Source organism: Nipponia nippon, unplaced genomic scaffold, assembly GCF_047370975.1.
Source record: "Nipponia nippon isolate SJK-2023a ecotype South Korea unplaced genomic scaffold, ASM4737097v1 scaffold_7, whole genome shotgun sequence".
NCBI classification, from domain to species: Eukaryota; Metazoa; Chordata; class Aves; order Pelecaniformes; family Threskiornithidae; genus Nipponia; species Nipponia nippon.
The window spans coordinates 42209552-42226650 of NW_028262391.1; the positions used below are offsets into that span (position 1 = coordinate 42209552).

At 42.8% G+C, this 17099-nt stretch overlaps 1 protein-coding gene and 1 long non-coding RNA gene across 5 annotated transcripts in view; both read right to left on the reverse strand.

Annotated features, from left to right (window-relative positions):
* Nucleotides 1–10721, reverse strand: part of RHPN2 (rhophilin Rho GTPase binding protein 2) — a 31131-nt gene extending 20410 nt beyond the window's left edge. The window contains exons 1-2 of one of the 4 annotated variants that reach the window (XM_087740624.1): nucleotides 10327–10477; nucleotides 9124–9310 (exon numbers count right to left, since the gene is read on the reverse strand). Coding sequence is in view for 2 of the 4 variants with exons in the window: in XM_087740623.1 (XP_087596749.1) it covers nucleotides 10327–10395 (69 nt within the window). In the remaining 2 variants the exon portion in view is untranslated. Of the gene's footprint in view, nucleotides 1–9123; nucleotides 9311–9399; nucleotides 9893–10326 lie in introns of those variants that run through there. The other 3 variants (XM_087740625.1, XM_087740623.1, XM_087740626.1) reach the window with 3 other exon arrangements.
* Nucleotides 10722–12504: 1783 nt separating this feature from the next.
* On the reverse strand, nucleotides 12505–17033 carry LOC148051035 (uncharacterized). Its single transcript, XR_015700715.1, has 3 exons — nucleotides 16674–17033; nucleotides 16430–16514; nucleotides 12505–13904 (listed from the first exon to the last, which is right to left on the reverse strand). It is a non-coding gene; the product is annotated as an uncharacterized LOC148051035 (long non-coding RNA).
* Nucleotides 17034–17099: the final 66 nt, after the last annotated feature.

Consider the following 17099-nt stretch of genomic DNA (forward strand, 5'->3'; position numbering starts at 1 on the left):
TCATAAAAACAGTATCTGGGAAGGCCATAACTCCTATCAAAGCTTCTGCTGAACCTTTGCAAAATATCAGAGTTCTATACTGGGATATACGCAGCCTCGAAATACAACTCTATCAGAAAACAGGCTTCGGTGGCACCACTGCTCACAGTTTTAAGAACCTTTCTAAGGATCTCTGCTCTTGTTCCTTCTGGTGCTCAGACCTTCAGTACAGTTCCTACCCCTCCTTCCCCAGGTTCCTCTCTTCACATCTCAAACTTATTTTTGGCACCGTAGTGCTTATTTGCACAGCTCTTCTTCATACCCAGGAAATGCTCTTGGATCTTTAAGTCTACCATGTCCTAACCCAAGAGCACCTTTGCATACTGCACCAAAACGTGGAATATGAATAAGCTTTATAAGTTATTTCATCTATGTTCACAGTGCCAGATGCAATGATTTATCCGTCCATTAGTTCTTCTTGTTACCTGTTGGCCAAACGAAGATTATATATAGGTAGCATCAAGTAAGATGGGAAATGGAATAATATGAGATGGGATATGGAATAATGAAGCCTGACAGGGTAAAATGATGATTATACCTTCAGTAACTCATCAAATTAAGCCCTTAAAAAGTAAAGCATGAAATCCAGAATTCACAAGAATGTTCCTGTGTACGTGCATACCTTACACAAACATAAGACTCAAACTACTGCAACCTGTGTTTGAGCAGGACTGAGCCATTGTATTCTGGTGAGCACTGATAAGCTAAAACTGTTATAGATGAATAGGACTGCATGTTTGTTTCTCTTTTTTTTTTTTTTAAGGGAACATAATCTTAACACCTTTTTAAAATAGGTTAAAGTTTCACTTCCACTTTTTTATTCTTTGCCCCGCCCCCTCGTTTTAAAGCATCATATATCTTTCATTATTAATACTCATTTATAGTCATCAAATGTCTTTAACATTGATAGTCATTTATAGCCAACCAGCACATCCCTGCAGTCTTAACTACTGATTCTGAAGCACATAAGACCACTTTGGTTTAAGGCTTACCCTTGAATAAAGCATGTCCTTTTGAGTGGCCTTGCTGAGTATCCTTACAAAGCTTATCAGGGTCCTACCGGATTGTGCATTACACAAGAAGGAGGCTCAGATCTGTCTGATACAAGTCTTCCCTTAAGTACTCCAGCCACTGAATGATGCACTGTTTTGGACCTCTTCCTCTTAGTTTTGACATAACGCCATTTAAAAGTCTCTCAACAAGCTCCAATTATGAGTGGTCAGGCAATGACATACCAGCACAACAAAAGCAAGTATTTAACTAGAACATGAAGTTCTAATCATCTATTTGAAGTCCAGTTCTTTGGGCTGGCAAGTGAAGGCAAATTGACTTGACAATAGAGAAATGAGCTGATCAATCCACATTACACTGGTTCAGCTGAGAAAGCACATAGCCTAATATTGTTAATTTTAAATCCCTAGTTTGAAAATTTTGTAATAAATAGCAAAAATGACAGGAAGCTTGTGCAAACATCTTCAGAAGCACCGTTTGCCAGATAACTTGCAAAAACATGCCACAGCAAATTCGTCTTATTGCAGAAGCGTTTCTGCATTGAAATACCAATTACAGCAAAAGCCCAAAACTTGGGGGCGCAATATATACTCTCTTCATTGAGAAATCACTGTCAGCAAGCACAATACATAAAAGATGAACTTCTTACCGGAGAGGACATGCACATGTAGCAAACTCATTCATTCCTCTCAGATTAAAAGTAGTCCTTTAACTACCAAATCCTTTATGCTCCCTTACACACATTCATACAGAGACATAAGCAAGGCACACCTAAAGGTACAACATGGCCTTGGATCCACAAGTTGCTTTCTGCTCTTAGCCTGTTTCTTCTGGGCCGCCACTGTTTTTCCTACTTTGCTTTTTCTTCACTTTGTGTTGTATAATCTTTCTCTGCTACTGGTATTCAGTATTCTCTCCTACTGTTCTATCCATGCCGTTTTTCATTTGAACCTTGCCAATTATTTCTCTCGCTTTTTGCATTCAGTTTGAATACTTGACTCTCGTCTTGGGCCTCTCATCTCTATATCCCTGTATAGGTCTGTGATGTTTTCTTCCAACTTCTTTCTCAACCACTTAGTCCAAGCATCCTCCCTAAATGTATCCTTGCCTAGCCCTTGTCTTCATTTTCTCTGTAAAGCTGCAGCTCCTTTCCAGAACTCCCTGCCCTTCCTGTGTGCCAAACAAGTTTCATGACATCATTCAAATACTTCTGTACAGCCCTACTTCTGGGAAATTTTTCAGGAAGATCAACTGCCTGATTCCCAAGCCCGTGAAGCTCAGTATAAGTGGTGTATTTCAGTGGACCTTTGATCAAGCTCCAGCCCAGAAATCAAACAAGCTCCCATTGAACGATGAGTGCAAAACTACAATGATCTTAAACTCTGTGTAAAGAGAAAAAACAACAGAAACGTTTCCCTGCATTTCAGGACCAGCCACTAATCTCTGTATGAAGCTTCAATGCAAAAACAGTCCTGGGGCCAAAGAGGACAAGGCACTGACAGACTGAGGCATCCGCATCACCTCCAGTCTGCCTGGAAGTGCTGCACTTTTGTCTCCTTGATGAAAGGCTTCTTGTGGATAGAGGAGTCTGTTTTCAGGATAGGCTCCCCTGCTGCAAGCATATACCTCCCATTTACTTCTCAAGGCCTATAAGGAACTCGTATTTTACCTTTTGGAAAATGTTGCTTTTTACATCTCCTGCCCAGGGGATGGGGTCACTTAGCTAGTTTGTGTTCATTTGCAGGCTTAAACTCTTCATTGCAATCAGACTGCCAGAAAACTGATGGCTAGCAGTCTGCATAGAGGACAGTGAAAATAACCAAGGGGGAGGGGGGGCAGGGAAGGAAATACACAATCTGGGGAAGACTTTCCCCTTGTGTAAAGCACATATTCTGTGTACTAAAAAGTTATTTAGCAGATAGGTCCAAGAAAGTGCTTCATTTTGTTTTCTTCCATGTAGAAGATCCCTTTCCCAGACACCATTTGTACTTGGTTCACATTTGGACAATCCCAAGAACGTTAATGTTCAGTTCATTACAATATCTGGCAGCCAAACTTCCCAGTGGTTTCCACACCTACTGTTTCATTTCTTGTCAACAGGATGCTAGATGCTTCATTTAATTACTGTTTATTTCTTTGCCGAGCCAAGACAACTTGGAGAGTGAACTGGATTTTACCCTGGCTTATACACTATCAGTAAAATTGTTAATTAATAGCAACAAAAGAACAGTTATTACTAAGGAAGTTGCAAAAACGACCAAGTATAGAGTATGATTTAAGCTTTCATTGCATGCACTGGGGGGGATAAGACAAATAAATAGAGTAAGTCTGCTGTGAAGACAATTCAAATAGTAAACTCAGGTATCAGTTTTAGAGCCTTTTTTCCCCTTAGAGCATAGCTGTACTTCATAAAGAAGTATTTAAAAGTTCTTAAATATTATTATCCTTAGCTCCTGAACCAGTAAAAGCTTTTTAAAACCTGAAGTTCAGTTAGCTAGTTACTTTATTTCTTCCTGCTTTGTTGAACAGCATTGTTGAACTGCAGAATCAGGAAGCTGATATGTTCTTCATATATCACCGTCAGAGGCAAGACCTGCACTAGAGTTATGGATTCTTGCCATATGTTATTTATATACCTAGTCAGGTAACATCTTGAAAGAAACAGGCACTGATATGAGACAAATAAACATGCACCTCCTGATGAAGGCTGGCCTGTGCAGGGGCTGCACGTTTGATAGCAATCCTCTGACTAATTAATAAGGCGTGCCAACAGATTCCAATGGGATTGCTGCTCATCTCTTGTTAGAATGAATGCCTGAGCTTAGGTGGCAGGATACCCCACTGGGTTTTATTTTTAATTTTATAAACATTATCCCCCACACACTTATTTGGCAAACAGTTGTATTATGAATGCCTGTGGGATCTCAGTGTGATGCTGCCTCTGTCAGACCAAGCACAGCCAGCTCATCAGCAGGAGCTCAAGTAGAGCTAGGAAGTGGCTGAATGACCGTTCAGGACTCACATGGGATTCCAGGGAGATTTTATTCTACAGGTTACATGGGGGCGGAGAGGGTAGCTAGGCAAGCCTGCAGTCAGGTACTCCAGGTTAGCTATGGAGGCAAAGTATCTTGCCGCTGTACAAGGCACCAGTGCTTACCTCCCATCTGAAGAAGCCTTAATATCCCACAGTCTAAGGAGTATAGGCAGTATCTTTGTGGTTTTCCAAGTTTAGGCTCTAGGCCTTCAGAAATTACCGACCACAGAGGGAAGATAGCTGTGAAAAGTATGGGTCCCAAATAAAGAAGCAGTTGTATTTAACTTGAATGCCAGGAAGCTCTTTCTTCAAGACATAAGTATTTTTTAGTATCAGAAATCCAGTTGTGATGGACACAAAAATCATGACTGTTTGCCAGACAACGAGTAATCACAGTAAGCATTTGAAATTAACATAAATATGATTTATGAAGTAGTGGTTTGAACTTCTAAGATGAGCCACACACTGTCTGAAGGTGACACAGAGTTGAGACTGGGTGTGCCTTTTTACTTAAAATAAAACATTCCTTTGTAGCCAGTGCAACCTGTGCTGCTTGTCAAGCCCAGTAGTGTACGCAAATGGCCATATCCTCCAGATATTTAAACGTGTATGTAATTTAACTTATGCACATAACTTCTTTGGCTGTAACACCAATTGTCACAAACAGCATGATTCACACCAGTATTTCTGGAACTGATCCTAAGTCCTGCTAAATTATTATATTTATTTTCTTACCTTCTCCTATGATTAATTAAAGTTTCTCCTTGCATGTTTCTACTAGTTAAATTTTGAAATTTTAGCTGCAATTTATACTGCAAGTCTTTCAATAGTAGAAGTTTTATCTGAGTTAAAAAAAAAAAAAAAAAAAGAGGGGGGGAGAGGGAGGAAGAAAATCTGGTCTTCCAGAGCCTGGTCTACTTGTGCCACAAACAAGTGTTTTACAGTTCTAAGTGCCTGGCACCAACGATTAATATAAAGCTTTAGAACTAACTATTGTATTAAATACCAAATACATATTTTTTCTATACAATATTCTATCTTGTCACACCGCTCACTAAGCAAAATTAAAATTTTGTCAGAGATGTCTGTCTCTTGACTAACCAAGTTTCAGATGATTCTTAGTTTCACATGAAGGCCTACTTTCAGTTTTAGGTTTTATGAATTGCTATATAATGAGTGGACACAGCATGACAGGGGGTATGAATCATCGCAACATTGTTTCTGTCCCACTAGACAAGTAGAAAGAGAACAAATAGGCAAATAAATATTCCTGTGTCAATGCTAATGTTGATGGTTGCCTGGCTACTAATGACTGAAAACAACCACATGAGCTAAAACCCAGTGGAAGCACAGGTGTAGCAGGTTGGTAAACTGATACATTAACCACAGTTGGGGGGGCAGCCCTGAAGAAGAAACCCCAAAAGCTAAGGAGGGGAAGGAGAGAGAGTTAATTAGAGAAGTGCTGATTCACGAGCTGGTTACCATACCTATCATCATTTTCAACCTGGTGCTTCATTCATGGAACTGCTTGTTTTCTGTTTTTAGCCTTTTCCCCTGGCAGGGAGGACTAATATATACTGACTTTCTTTCTGAATCATCAGCTTCGTCTATATGATAAGCACCTAGTCTCACAGATGGAACCAAAGCTTTAAGAATGGGAGGAGAAAAGAAAATAAGCATCTTCATTAAACTGATCAGAATCTAAAGAGTCATTAAGCTAGCTGTCCTACTGCTCTGCCTCTACGTAGCACAATGGACTGCTATGCAAAACAACCAAATTGAAGATGGGATGCTTTGTGCTGTACCAACAGATGCTTGGAGAGCTACAGAAAGGGTACCCTTGGAAAGTGAACTACGGCTTTTTCTTATCGTTTATTGCAACTTCCTGACTGATTAGGGAATTTGAAAAGTTACACTCTGCGTAAGGTAGTACAAAGAAGTAAACCAAGATGGGAAAGATATAGTAGAAAGAACTTGCTAGATATCTCTTCCTTGCTCTGGTCCTGCCCACCCAAAAAGAAAAATAAAACAAAAACAAAACAAACAAAAAAAAAACAGGGCAGGCATAGCCCTACTAATAGATCACCACATAAGCATTGGATCCTGTGACTGGATGAATACTACTTTATAAATATCCTGAGTTCTGTATATTGATGTGTTTTGGGGATATTTACTTTTTGAAAACTTACTGGTTTAGTGGGGTGCTGTGCTGTAATGAAAAAAAGAAAAAAAAGAAGGGGAGAACAGCTTGAAAGAGAGAGTTGTTTCTCCCACAAGAATTCAAAAGTAACTAAAAAAACCAGGAAGAGGTCCAAGAGGCCAAGCAATCCACAGAGCCACGTCAGGCTTAAAGAATAACTTCACCAGAGGTGGGAGAAGCATCTTACCTAAGCAAAGCAGCACATGAGGACAGACCTGCTTTAATTACTGTCGGTCTGTTGAAAAATCCTTCCTGTCTAAATGCCTTGCTCTACTTTTAAAACAAATTGTTCTTTGCTCTTATCATTAGTTTTGTCATTATTTTCTGCTGACCACAGACTCTTTCATAGGGAAGAAAGACCGGGGGCAAAATTTGGATGGACATGCAGGATACGCATGGCTGATTCACAGGTTGCTGCCAGTAATAGTGAAAGAATGTGGAACTCCGCACAGAGGAGGTCGAGGCACGAGGCTGACGGTCCAAGAGCACTCGCACCACCCAGAAGTACAGGTACAGTTTGCCCTGGCAGTGTACCGTGGAACATACTGAACTAAGCTATCCACATGTGATGGTTGGGATAAACAAAACAGTAGCAGAACCAGTTTCCTGGTGCATTATCTTCACAAGTAAAAAGTTCTAGACAGAAAATCCATCTTCTTTTTGGTGGAAAGTAAGGTGTTTCTTCCACCTTGTCTCTTCAGGACACCAGCAAGGATTTTTTTGCTGTTGTTGTTGGTTTTTTTTTTAAAACTAAAATCCTTCTCACAAGTTCAGTTGCAGCTAATTAAATGGTTAGAGGGTTGTTTTGGAAGGGAGGTATAAAGGGAAGGGAGCAGGGGCAACATTGACAGAGTTGCATATACCCTGTGTGGCTGCACAGGTAATTTCCTTAAAAGTAGATATTTAAAAAAAAAAAAAAAAAAAAAAAAAAAAAAAGAAGCATCCAAGCCAGCTCAAAGCATCTTATAGGTTTAAGGAAAATTTAATTTTGCCTATATAAATATGACAGGCCTTTCCCACAGGAAAAAATGAGATAATGGACAGAGATGGGGTATGGGAAAGAGGAAAAGGTCCCTACTGAGCAGCTCTGATGTCACTGGAAGGGAATGGAGAGAGGGAGTCTGAGGAATGGTGCAAGTGGACTGCAGAAGCTGCCACCCATCACGTCTCTGACTCACCTGGCAGTGTCACAGCAAGCCTAGCTTTCTAGTGCAACAACAGAGGTCAAAGCAGGAAACAGGATTGTGCATCCGTTTCCCCATTTCTGGTCATGGCCCTTTACATAGAGCCAGTCATAGTTTTACAGGGCCTCCTCCCTACAGGAAAAAAAAAAAGCTCTAAACAAGAATTAAGTAAATAAGTTGTTTTGCATATTGCATGTTGGGGATACTGAGGGTTGTCTTCTGGTATGCTGTATTCAAGACTTCAAAAAGCATAGTACACAAAAGGGCACTATACAAACTTGGAGCATACTTCCCACAGTAAGCCATTTAGCAAAAGAAAATATCAAGAGTCTAAAACAAATGGCTATTGTATGAACTGCTCAGTTTTTCTCAATGATAAAATTTCATTGTGCACAATATTCTTGCAAAGTATGGAAGACAACCTCATTGTGTAAATAGCACTTGGAAGCCCTTTTGTGAGCAGGACTGATACAAAGCAAGTCTCTTCACCTTGCTCGGCAGCTTATAGAATAAAAAGGTCAATTAAGTAAATGTCATTTGATCTAAAAACATGAGGACTAGCCTTGGAAATTGATGTGTTTCTGCACCAACAAAGCTAGTAAACCAACCCTCAAATCCTTTCAGTAAAACAAAAAGTAGCGTGATTTAAAAAGGGAGGGGAAAGTGATACAAAGGAACTTGGGGCGGGTCACCCACGGACACACACAAGCAGCTCAATCACTGGTTTCAGTTACATGAAGTCACCCAGCATACCATTCAGATGAACATGTAAGGCCTAAAGACACTACGTCCAAAGTATCTCCTTGGGTTCACAGCTTATATCTGTTCAAGATTCCAGGAGTGGGACTGGTTTGGGTTTTACTCTATTTTGGTGGGGTTTTTTCCCTTCCTCCCTTCTCCTAGAACAACTGAGTCAGAATGAAAGCTCTGATCTTTTGAGACCATTCAACTAATGTATAACAAGGAATACCGGTTTCCTGCTTACATCTAACTTTTAGGGACAGAAGGCTTTGAGCATCTAGCCTGATCTGAAGTTTACAACTTTAATAAAGACACTGATGAACTGGTTGAACCTTGCAAAGATCTGAGTGAACAGAGGGAAGAATGTTCCACTGCAACACTGGCTCATTCAGATTTATTTAATATCAGATTCACATCCATTTTCTACTGCTTTAAGACATAAGTAATTCAAAGGTGCAAAAGATGCTTATGATTAGGTATAAAATTGATCTTACAGTATTTTCATATATGAGAAAAACTTCATTCCTGTCCAGAATATGGGGTTTACACTGACCTAATGCTGTTTCAGTCAACATAACCCTAACATACAACAATTTAACTGAAAATAGACTCAGCTCTTCAGCAAGTCTGAGTGCAGAAGATATACTCCTCTTATGACTTAGGAAGCACAGCTTGGCTATTAAACTTCAGTTAGTCCCCATTAGTAAAAACAAATAGGTGGAAGAGTTGATTTATCTAACTTAACAAACTTGACAAGTTCATGAAAAGTCAACTTTTTTACTAACATGCCTCAAGGCAGCCTGCGAGCATCCCACACTATAGAAAACATAGCTGTGAAAACTCTAAATAATTACAACTTTGTCACACTTCATGATTTCCTGCTATGGACTACTAAGAAAGAAGTGATTACTCACCAAATATTATAGTAGGATTACTCAAATGAAGAAACCAGACAAGAGTTGGTCAAAGTTTTGTTTCAGTCTCTCTAGTTATTCATACGGCAGTACTGATTCCTTGCAGCATGGCTGGCACAGGTAGAAATTCGCTCTTTTCAGCTGCGAGCAGTTCCTTTGCTAAAGGGCAGTATTGTTGCTTAAGCTCCTGCAGATTTATGAATTTGGTGACTACGGGGGGCAAAAACCAGACAGCCCGTAAAGAGGACAACGGAGCAAAGCGTATGTGCCTCTTACCGCGTAACCCAGGAGGCAGCTGAAGTGCATCATAGGGATATTTCTGTGCAGAGGTGAGCAGCGACAACCTGATATATGAGGCTGGTTTTTTTCTCCATAGAATAAGCAGTTTGTGGTCTCGGATTCAGAACCTACCCTGAAATCCCTGTGTACCTACGCCCCATCAACAGAAGTTACAGGCGCAGAGAACTTAAAAACAGCGAGGCAAGGCTGAATCAGAGCTCCCCAAAAATGGCCCTTACTGCCCTTCCCCTCGGGTGAAGTTCACAGAAGCCCGCAGGGCTGCGTTACAGGCGATACTTAACTACAACGACTGTTGTGCAGAAAGAACTCAAGTGCAGGTTATGGCATAAGCCGCCCACTCAGTCTGAAAAGTAATTAGGGCAGATGTTTATTAAAAACTTCCTAACGAGTCTGTTAACTTCACTGCCTTACTCCAGTAAACTTTCTTACAGGTACACAAGGCAATTTACTAGAGAGCGAGCGAGGAGACGCAGTGAGGAACGAACAGGGAAAAGCGCAGGGAGAAAAAAAAAAAAAAAAAAGGTGGAATTTCACCCATTTTGTAGAGGTACGAGTCCTGCAAGGTGAAGCCTGGCCCAGGGACGGCGGAGGGTCGCGCCGGCGGCGGTCGGGCTGCGGCCGCCCAGGACCCCGCAGAGCGCCCCGGCCGCGCCGCCGCCAGCTGAAGGCGTCCCCGCAGCCGGAGCCCGGCCCCGGGCGCCCCCCTGCCCCCGGCCCGGCAGGCGCGCCCGGCCAGAGCCCAGGTCCCCGTCTCGCCTCCCTTCCCTGCGCCAGAGGCAGCTCCCCGCTGCCGCGGGACGGGGCTCACGACGCTCCGCCGGGAGAAAGCAGCCGGCGAGCGGCGGACAGGGGACCGTCAAGCCCGAAGTGCCCACCGGGGACACAGCCCGCCGCGCCTCCCACCTTCCGAAAGTAGCCGTCCTCCGCCGGCTCCGCCGCCTGGCAGCCGCGGGGCGGCAGGGCGTCCGTCATCTCCGGGCGAGCCAGCCGTCCCTCCGCCGCCGCTGCCAGGCCAGCGCTACCGCGGGCAGCCGCGACCCTGCGGGAAATGTCGGCGCTGCCCCACGGCGCCGCCCGGCTCCGCCTCCGGTGGCGGCGGGGAGGAGCCGCCCCGCCCCACAGCGCTGCCCCTCCGCCGCCCGGGCGGGGGTCCCCGGGCCGCTCCCCACGACAGCCCCGCGGCCGGGCAGCCCCTGCGCGGTGATGGTGCCCCTCGTCCGGGGACGGGCGGTGGCTGTGACTGACGGGAAGCGGAGCTCGGCGCCCCGCTGCGCGGCGGCGGCTCAGCCCGCTCCTCCCCGGTCCTCCGGCTGTGCCCCGCGCCCCGCCGAAGCGCGCCGGAGCCTGGCTGGCCGCCCCGAGGGATCGCTCGCCTCTTGCCGCTTCCCCCCGTGCCTGGCGGCGCCCCCCCCCCCCGCGGCACCGCTGGGCCGCCGGCCCGGTGCCCGCCCCGGGGAGATAAGGTTTCCCGCGGGCGGCTGTTCCTCGGCGGGGGCTCCTTCCTCCGGGAGGTGCTCCCCAAGCCCGGGGGGTGCCCCTGGCAGCGGGGAGCGTTGACCGGGGACAGTTCCCGGGGCCCGCACAGCCACATCGCGCCTCAGCGATGGCGCTGGGGGTGCGTGTGTGCCTGCCGGCACGGCTCGCAAGCCTGGCCTCTCCCCCGGCCCGCGGGGAGACCCCAGCTCCCGCACCCTTGTCTGGGGGAGGGCAGGAGCCCGGGAGAGATCCCAGAGCCCGCGGAGCTGGAGGGGCTCCGGCCCTGGCCCCTGATAAGGGCAACGGTATTATCTCGGTGGAAGGCAGGGCTGGCCCCGGCTCCAGGAAACTGCTGCGGGATCAACCTCAGCATTGCAAAAATCTGCAGTGTTCGCACTGAAAACCTCCTGTCTTCGAAATATTCCGTTGTGTAACCGGTTTCGCAAATGTTGTTGTTGGACGCTCGCGTAAGGAAATTGCCAATATTGGTTCCAATTACTAGCCCAGCCTAACCTACGGAGTTATGTGGGCATTTAGCATTTCAAGATGCAATACAGCAAAATTCTTAAATCGGTATTACCAAACTTGTCCTCCCTCCCCCCCTTCTTTTCTCTTTTTTTCATCTTTCTTAGAAGTATGGTGCAGTTGTGTCAGGAAAAAAAATCTGCAGAGGCAACGTTTCTTTATCAAAGGAAAAATATCTTTGGAATTACATCCTTAACTGAAACGGTCTTTGAAAACGCTGGTGTCTTCAGAGAGTTATGCAGAGCAGTCCAGTTAAACTGCCTGTTCTTAAGGAAGAAGACTAGAGTCAGCAACTCAGAAACTGGGATCCAAAGATCTGCTGCTCTCTTGAAGTCAGCTGAATTTTGCTCTTTCTGATTTTGTTTACTCTTGCCCCAGTACTTTTTCCTTTTTTTCAATAATTCTAAAGATACCGGATAAATGTATCCAATTATATGTTAAATAGAAATAGGTAAAAGTGGGAAAGTAGTTTAACTTGCTCCAATTTCTATTTAGAGGGTGTAAAAAATGTTTTAAATTATTTTTATGCTATTAGAAAACGTACTTACCTGCCAAATTAAAAAGGATTTTAAAATTTAAATCTTGCAAGATCAGTGTAAAACTCCAATGCAATACATATAAATTAGTTTAAGTTAACATAAATGAGAGATAAATGAGTAATTTGCCAGCATAGGCCACGCTGATACAACCTGGGAATTAAAACAGTATTAATGTGACCGTCTTGGGAGTTTGCGCTGCTTTTATTGAAAACTGATCTCATTGAAAGGCTACAGCTATTACTCCAAATAAAGTCCTAAGAGTTTGTAGCCAGGCCAAAGGGTCAGACAGTTAACAACAGGATGAGTGCCCATTATCATGGTTATGTGTAAAACACAACTTTGCATAAGTTTCTGCACAGTACAATACCAAAGATAACTTCTGACATATCTTGGTGACAGAATGCAGCCTTTCTTTGTTGCTGACGAATTCTTTGAGTAAAACAAAGTCAGCAGCGCTACACACAGCAGATTTCTACAGCAAATTCAGGAGACTCCAAGCTTGATCTTACAGGCTTCCTCCCTCATCTTTAGTGTCCTGGGTGTATCGCCCAACACTCTCACAACTGCCAGATTAGACTGTGCCTTCCCCTCACTTGGATAAAGGGTGCTTCATCATGACTGCATTAGGACTGATATCATATTTCTCAAGTAAGTCACTGTAAGTTTTGTCTGCATATGGTGAATCTGCTTTTTCTGCAAAAGGCACACGTTAATTGTACAGTCTCAGTAGCCAGGGCTGAGCTGTGTAATGACTGGGTAGGAGCGCTCCCTGACCCTGGAATGTAAATTGCAGCTTAGAACATTCCAAAACCTGATTTACCCTCAAAAAACCATGTCCCTGCTCTTCTCACCCGTTGGTTAAACATCTTGTCTCCAGTAGCTTTTTGGTTGCTATTAGAATTCCTAAATAGACGTGGGTTCATACCGCAGACTTTCTCAGTTTCTCACAATTATATTAATCAGAAGGTTTGGTTTGCTGCATTGTAAAGATTGAGTAATAACAGGCTAGGAATCTGGAACTCATGCGCTCAGAAAAAGGGGCATATAGATGCAGATGTTTGGTTGATATTCATCTTTAATATTAGAAGAGAGTAAATTCAGTGATCTGGTGTCACTATCTCTGAGAAAGCACCAAATGCTTAAGAATTTGCATCCAAAGAAGATCAGTATGTTGTGCCTGAAGTACTGAAATTGAAAGCAATGAATCTTATCTCTGCATCAGATCTCCCTCTTTGTTTTACAGAACTCGGTGCTCTCTGGCTTTGTGCATCTTCACAGATAAACCAGCCAGGTGATCCAGACAATGACCACGCTGAAAACAGGAACAGAATGGCAGAGCTTGAATTGTCCCAAATTTTGTCCCACAATAGTAAAGGTAAGAGGGACCAGAATTTGGATAGCCTTACTGCAGACACTCGATAGCATATATGATACATGCACACATTATGTGCCATATTTCTGTTATGTTTCTATCACTCCACTTGCTCAGTCAATCCTGTCCTTCTTCCCCTCCCCCATCTTGAAAAAATATGTGAATATATGAAATTCCGTCTTTAGTCTTCTCTTTGGGCACTAGGAAATGGTCTCGGTTGGGGAAATTAATTTCCTGCTGGGACGTGTGTTGATGCACTGTTACATACTGAAGATAGGAATCCGCTTTGACTTAGCAAGGACAGGTGCTGCTCTCCGGAAAGTGTTTCTTTTTTATGATCTTCACAGACCTCGTGGCTGCAGGATGGTAACAGGTGCCTCAGAGACAGCTTTAGTCCCAGAGAGACACAGAGGCTCATCAGCAAAAGCACTTTAGAATGATACTGCATGAAAGGAGATGTATGCATCAACTCCTGCTGTTTCTCAAGGTAGATTCTTGAATTCTGAGCCTGACACATGGTTATGTATTTCTTCTCCTATTGTTGTGGCTCTGAATATTAAACTTCTGTTCTGAGAGGAAAGACAGAAAGATTTTGTCCATAACCCTGACAGCCTATAGCTTTATGGTCAATGAATTAAACTGCAGCGAGTTAGTATCATGCTTTCTTTCTGAAGATTGCAGTTCCTAATGAGCAAATGTCTGGCTACTGTAGGGAAGTTTTAGGTGAGGAGAGAGGAACAGGGGTCACAGGTTGATTCCCTCCCCCTTTCCAAATATGTATTTGGGGAAAAAAAAAGAAATTGAGAATGGCAAAAACAGGGCATGGGGGCACAGTAGCAATAGTGATGTGAATCTGCTTTGAGACTGTTACAAGTTTACAAGATGTAGGATATTTTCAAGTTAGAAAAGTTTGAGAGTAAAGAATGGGAAGGTGTTCTCATAAACAAAAGAAGTTCTTCTGCGTTTTATGACAGATGAATTGAAAAGTGATCAGACAGGAACTGCAAGTAAGAAGTGCCAGTAGAAGGTTTCCTTACCAATAAATTTACTGAGTGATGGCAAAATGGTATAAAAATGGTGTACACACTCAGCATAAGGGCTTTGGATGGCCAGGATAGGATTGGCCCTAGGGGCAGCCCTTCACTGCTGCTTCTTCAAGTTAAGTGTGGGGCACGTGTTAACTGCAGCTTCATCTTCACTGAAAAAAAAAATCCCATTTACTGTTGAATAGCTAATGTGCTTTGCCTGTTCTAGATCATACTGGAAACGAGACATTGCAGTTTCAGTGGGAATTAAGCAGGTAAGGCCAAACACAGGCAAAAGCATCACCGCTTTTCCCAGATAATGCCTTGCCTTTAGCCGAGATCCATAGATAAAAATCTGTGTACTTAAGGACAATATTTGTTATCTCTTTTTTTTTTCATTGTTTTAAAAAATGAAAATTAGCACTTCATAGAAGCTAAAACAATGCCTCAGGGTCTGTACTTCATGTGTCTTTCATCAAGTGATACAGTAGCCAAGTGTTAGTAGGAAGAATATTAGGGGGAATATTCCCACTGAACGCAAGATAAGGCATAGGTGAAGTCAAGCTGTCTCTCTTTTTGCTGTGTTTTGAAAAATAAAAAGGTAGTGTATTTAATATTATATTTTTATAATTCCTGTACTTATGTTTTCCTTTTTTCTTTAACATGTTTCTAACACCCCTATAAATGAATCAAATTTTTGCGTCCTTCTTTTATATATCGATTATGCTGCTTTTAGTCTGAAGTTCCAGTGACTCACATAGCTTAAAACTAATGAACAAGAAGTTATCTATTTGAGGAACTGGTTTTAAAGAATATAACAAAAGACATAGGAAGACACTTTCATCGTCGACCCTCTTGATGCACTAATTCAAAAACAGATGTTGAAAATGAATTGGAAAACTAAAGCCTGAAGTCCTTCTACGTCTTAGGGGCTCAATTTCAGCCTTATATATACTGGCAAGTATTTGAGCTTTCATTCAAAAATGTTGATTTTTTTTTTACCAGCCAAATGACTGTAAAAATTTTATTTTAAACATAAGCTATCCAGACCTACTAATATTTTAGTTTCATTACAATTACCAAAAGCCACTGGAATTACTATCTTGTTTAACAGTTACAAATAGCAATTGTCACCTGGTTTAACAATTGTAAACAGGAGATAGAGTTAACCATGGAGAAGGAAATACCACTGGGATGCAAAAGTCATTCTAATCTGATAAAAGCCTTAAAGGGAAAAAAACTTCAATATTTGATTACCCCAACCCTTTGAACATAACAGACAAGGCGCTCAAAAGATTTTCTGTTAACATTGTGCAAAAAAGGTTTATTTAAACCTGTGTGTTAAATCAAAGTCACATAGAATTGACTATTCAGGAACAATTATTTCCTAAACAAAGAGAAACAGCAACTGTGCTAACAACTCATTTTGCCACTATATATTCTAGGTAACTGCTTACTACTTAGTAATCATGAGAAAAGATAATGCATGTAGATAAATGTCTGTGGCTTCTACTATATTGTTTTAAAGAGAATTAGAGACCTAAATTAAACGGAGTACTCCCTATTTGCATGAAACCGTGTAAATATTTCCTATGGAAACCTGAAACCACATGAAACTCAGGTAGTTTCACTTTGAAAGAAACCAGTTCTGCGTATACAAACAAACACAAATACTGGATTAGATAATATGCCACTGAACTTGCAGAAGTCTTATCTGTTAAAGGCAAGAGTCTCTCAAGACTGTGTTGAGATTTATTTTCAGGATTTCAAGAAACTGCTGATACTTGCTGACAAAAGTTGTGGATTGATGGAATCTATCTTCAGAACAAAATGCAGTGGTTTTTGTTCGGGTTTGCGGTGGTTTGGGGTTTTCTTTTCTTTATATTTTTTTTTCCTTCAATTTATAATATATTGTGCTTGTAATGAACCTGAGTATTAAGGTAAAATGTAAGCTTGGGAAACCAATTTAATCAAAACCGACATATGAGTTTCTCATCGATAACACTGTGGAAAGCCACAAAATTAAAATCCAAATTTTGAACACTTGGGTCTTACCGGTTAATACTTACTGGTTCTTATGTGGTCTTTGTATAAAATATATTCAGTAAAAGTTTCTCTCCCGATACAAGACTCCCCAAACAGGTGCAGAGACACCTGAAAGTATAGCAGGATAAAGCTCTTTTAGTAAAGGCTTGAATACAGACTTCTGCACCGATTCCTGTGCACATTCTTTTTCAATAACTCGTAAAACACCGTGGTTAAACAAATTTTGCCCTGTATCTGCTAAAGACCGTAATTCAATTCAATCCGCACCTCCCTCGGTCCTGTTGATTCAGAGTGGAGTTCGCTTTACACCTTGATTCGGGCAAAACCTTTTTCGCGGAATTTTTGCCGCCCTTTCGTGGCCCTCGGTGCTGAGGTGTTTCGCGGCGGGGCTGACGGGGCGCGTTAGGCGTTTCGAGGCAGCCGATCGGACGGCCATCGATTATCAAGTGCTTGACATCTTCTAGCGTTATTCCTTTTTAAAGACATCAAACAACGTTTCGGACCATTAATTTCGAGCACCACACGGCAGCATTTTCCACGTTTCCTCACAAGAGTTCTCTGGCCCAAAAGGCTGCCCGGAGTCACTGAGAACGCCGGGCTTCGTAACCTCTTAACCCGCTCCGGTCACCGCCGTGCCCGCCCCGCTCTACCGTAGCTCCCCGTAGGGAACTCCCTCCGCGACGGGGACGGAGC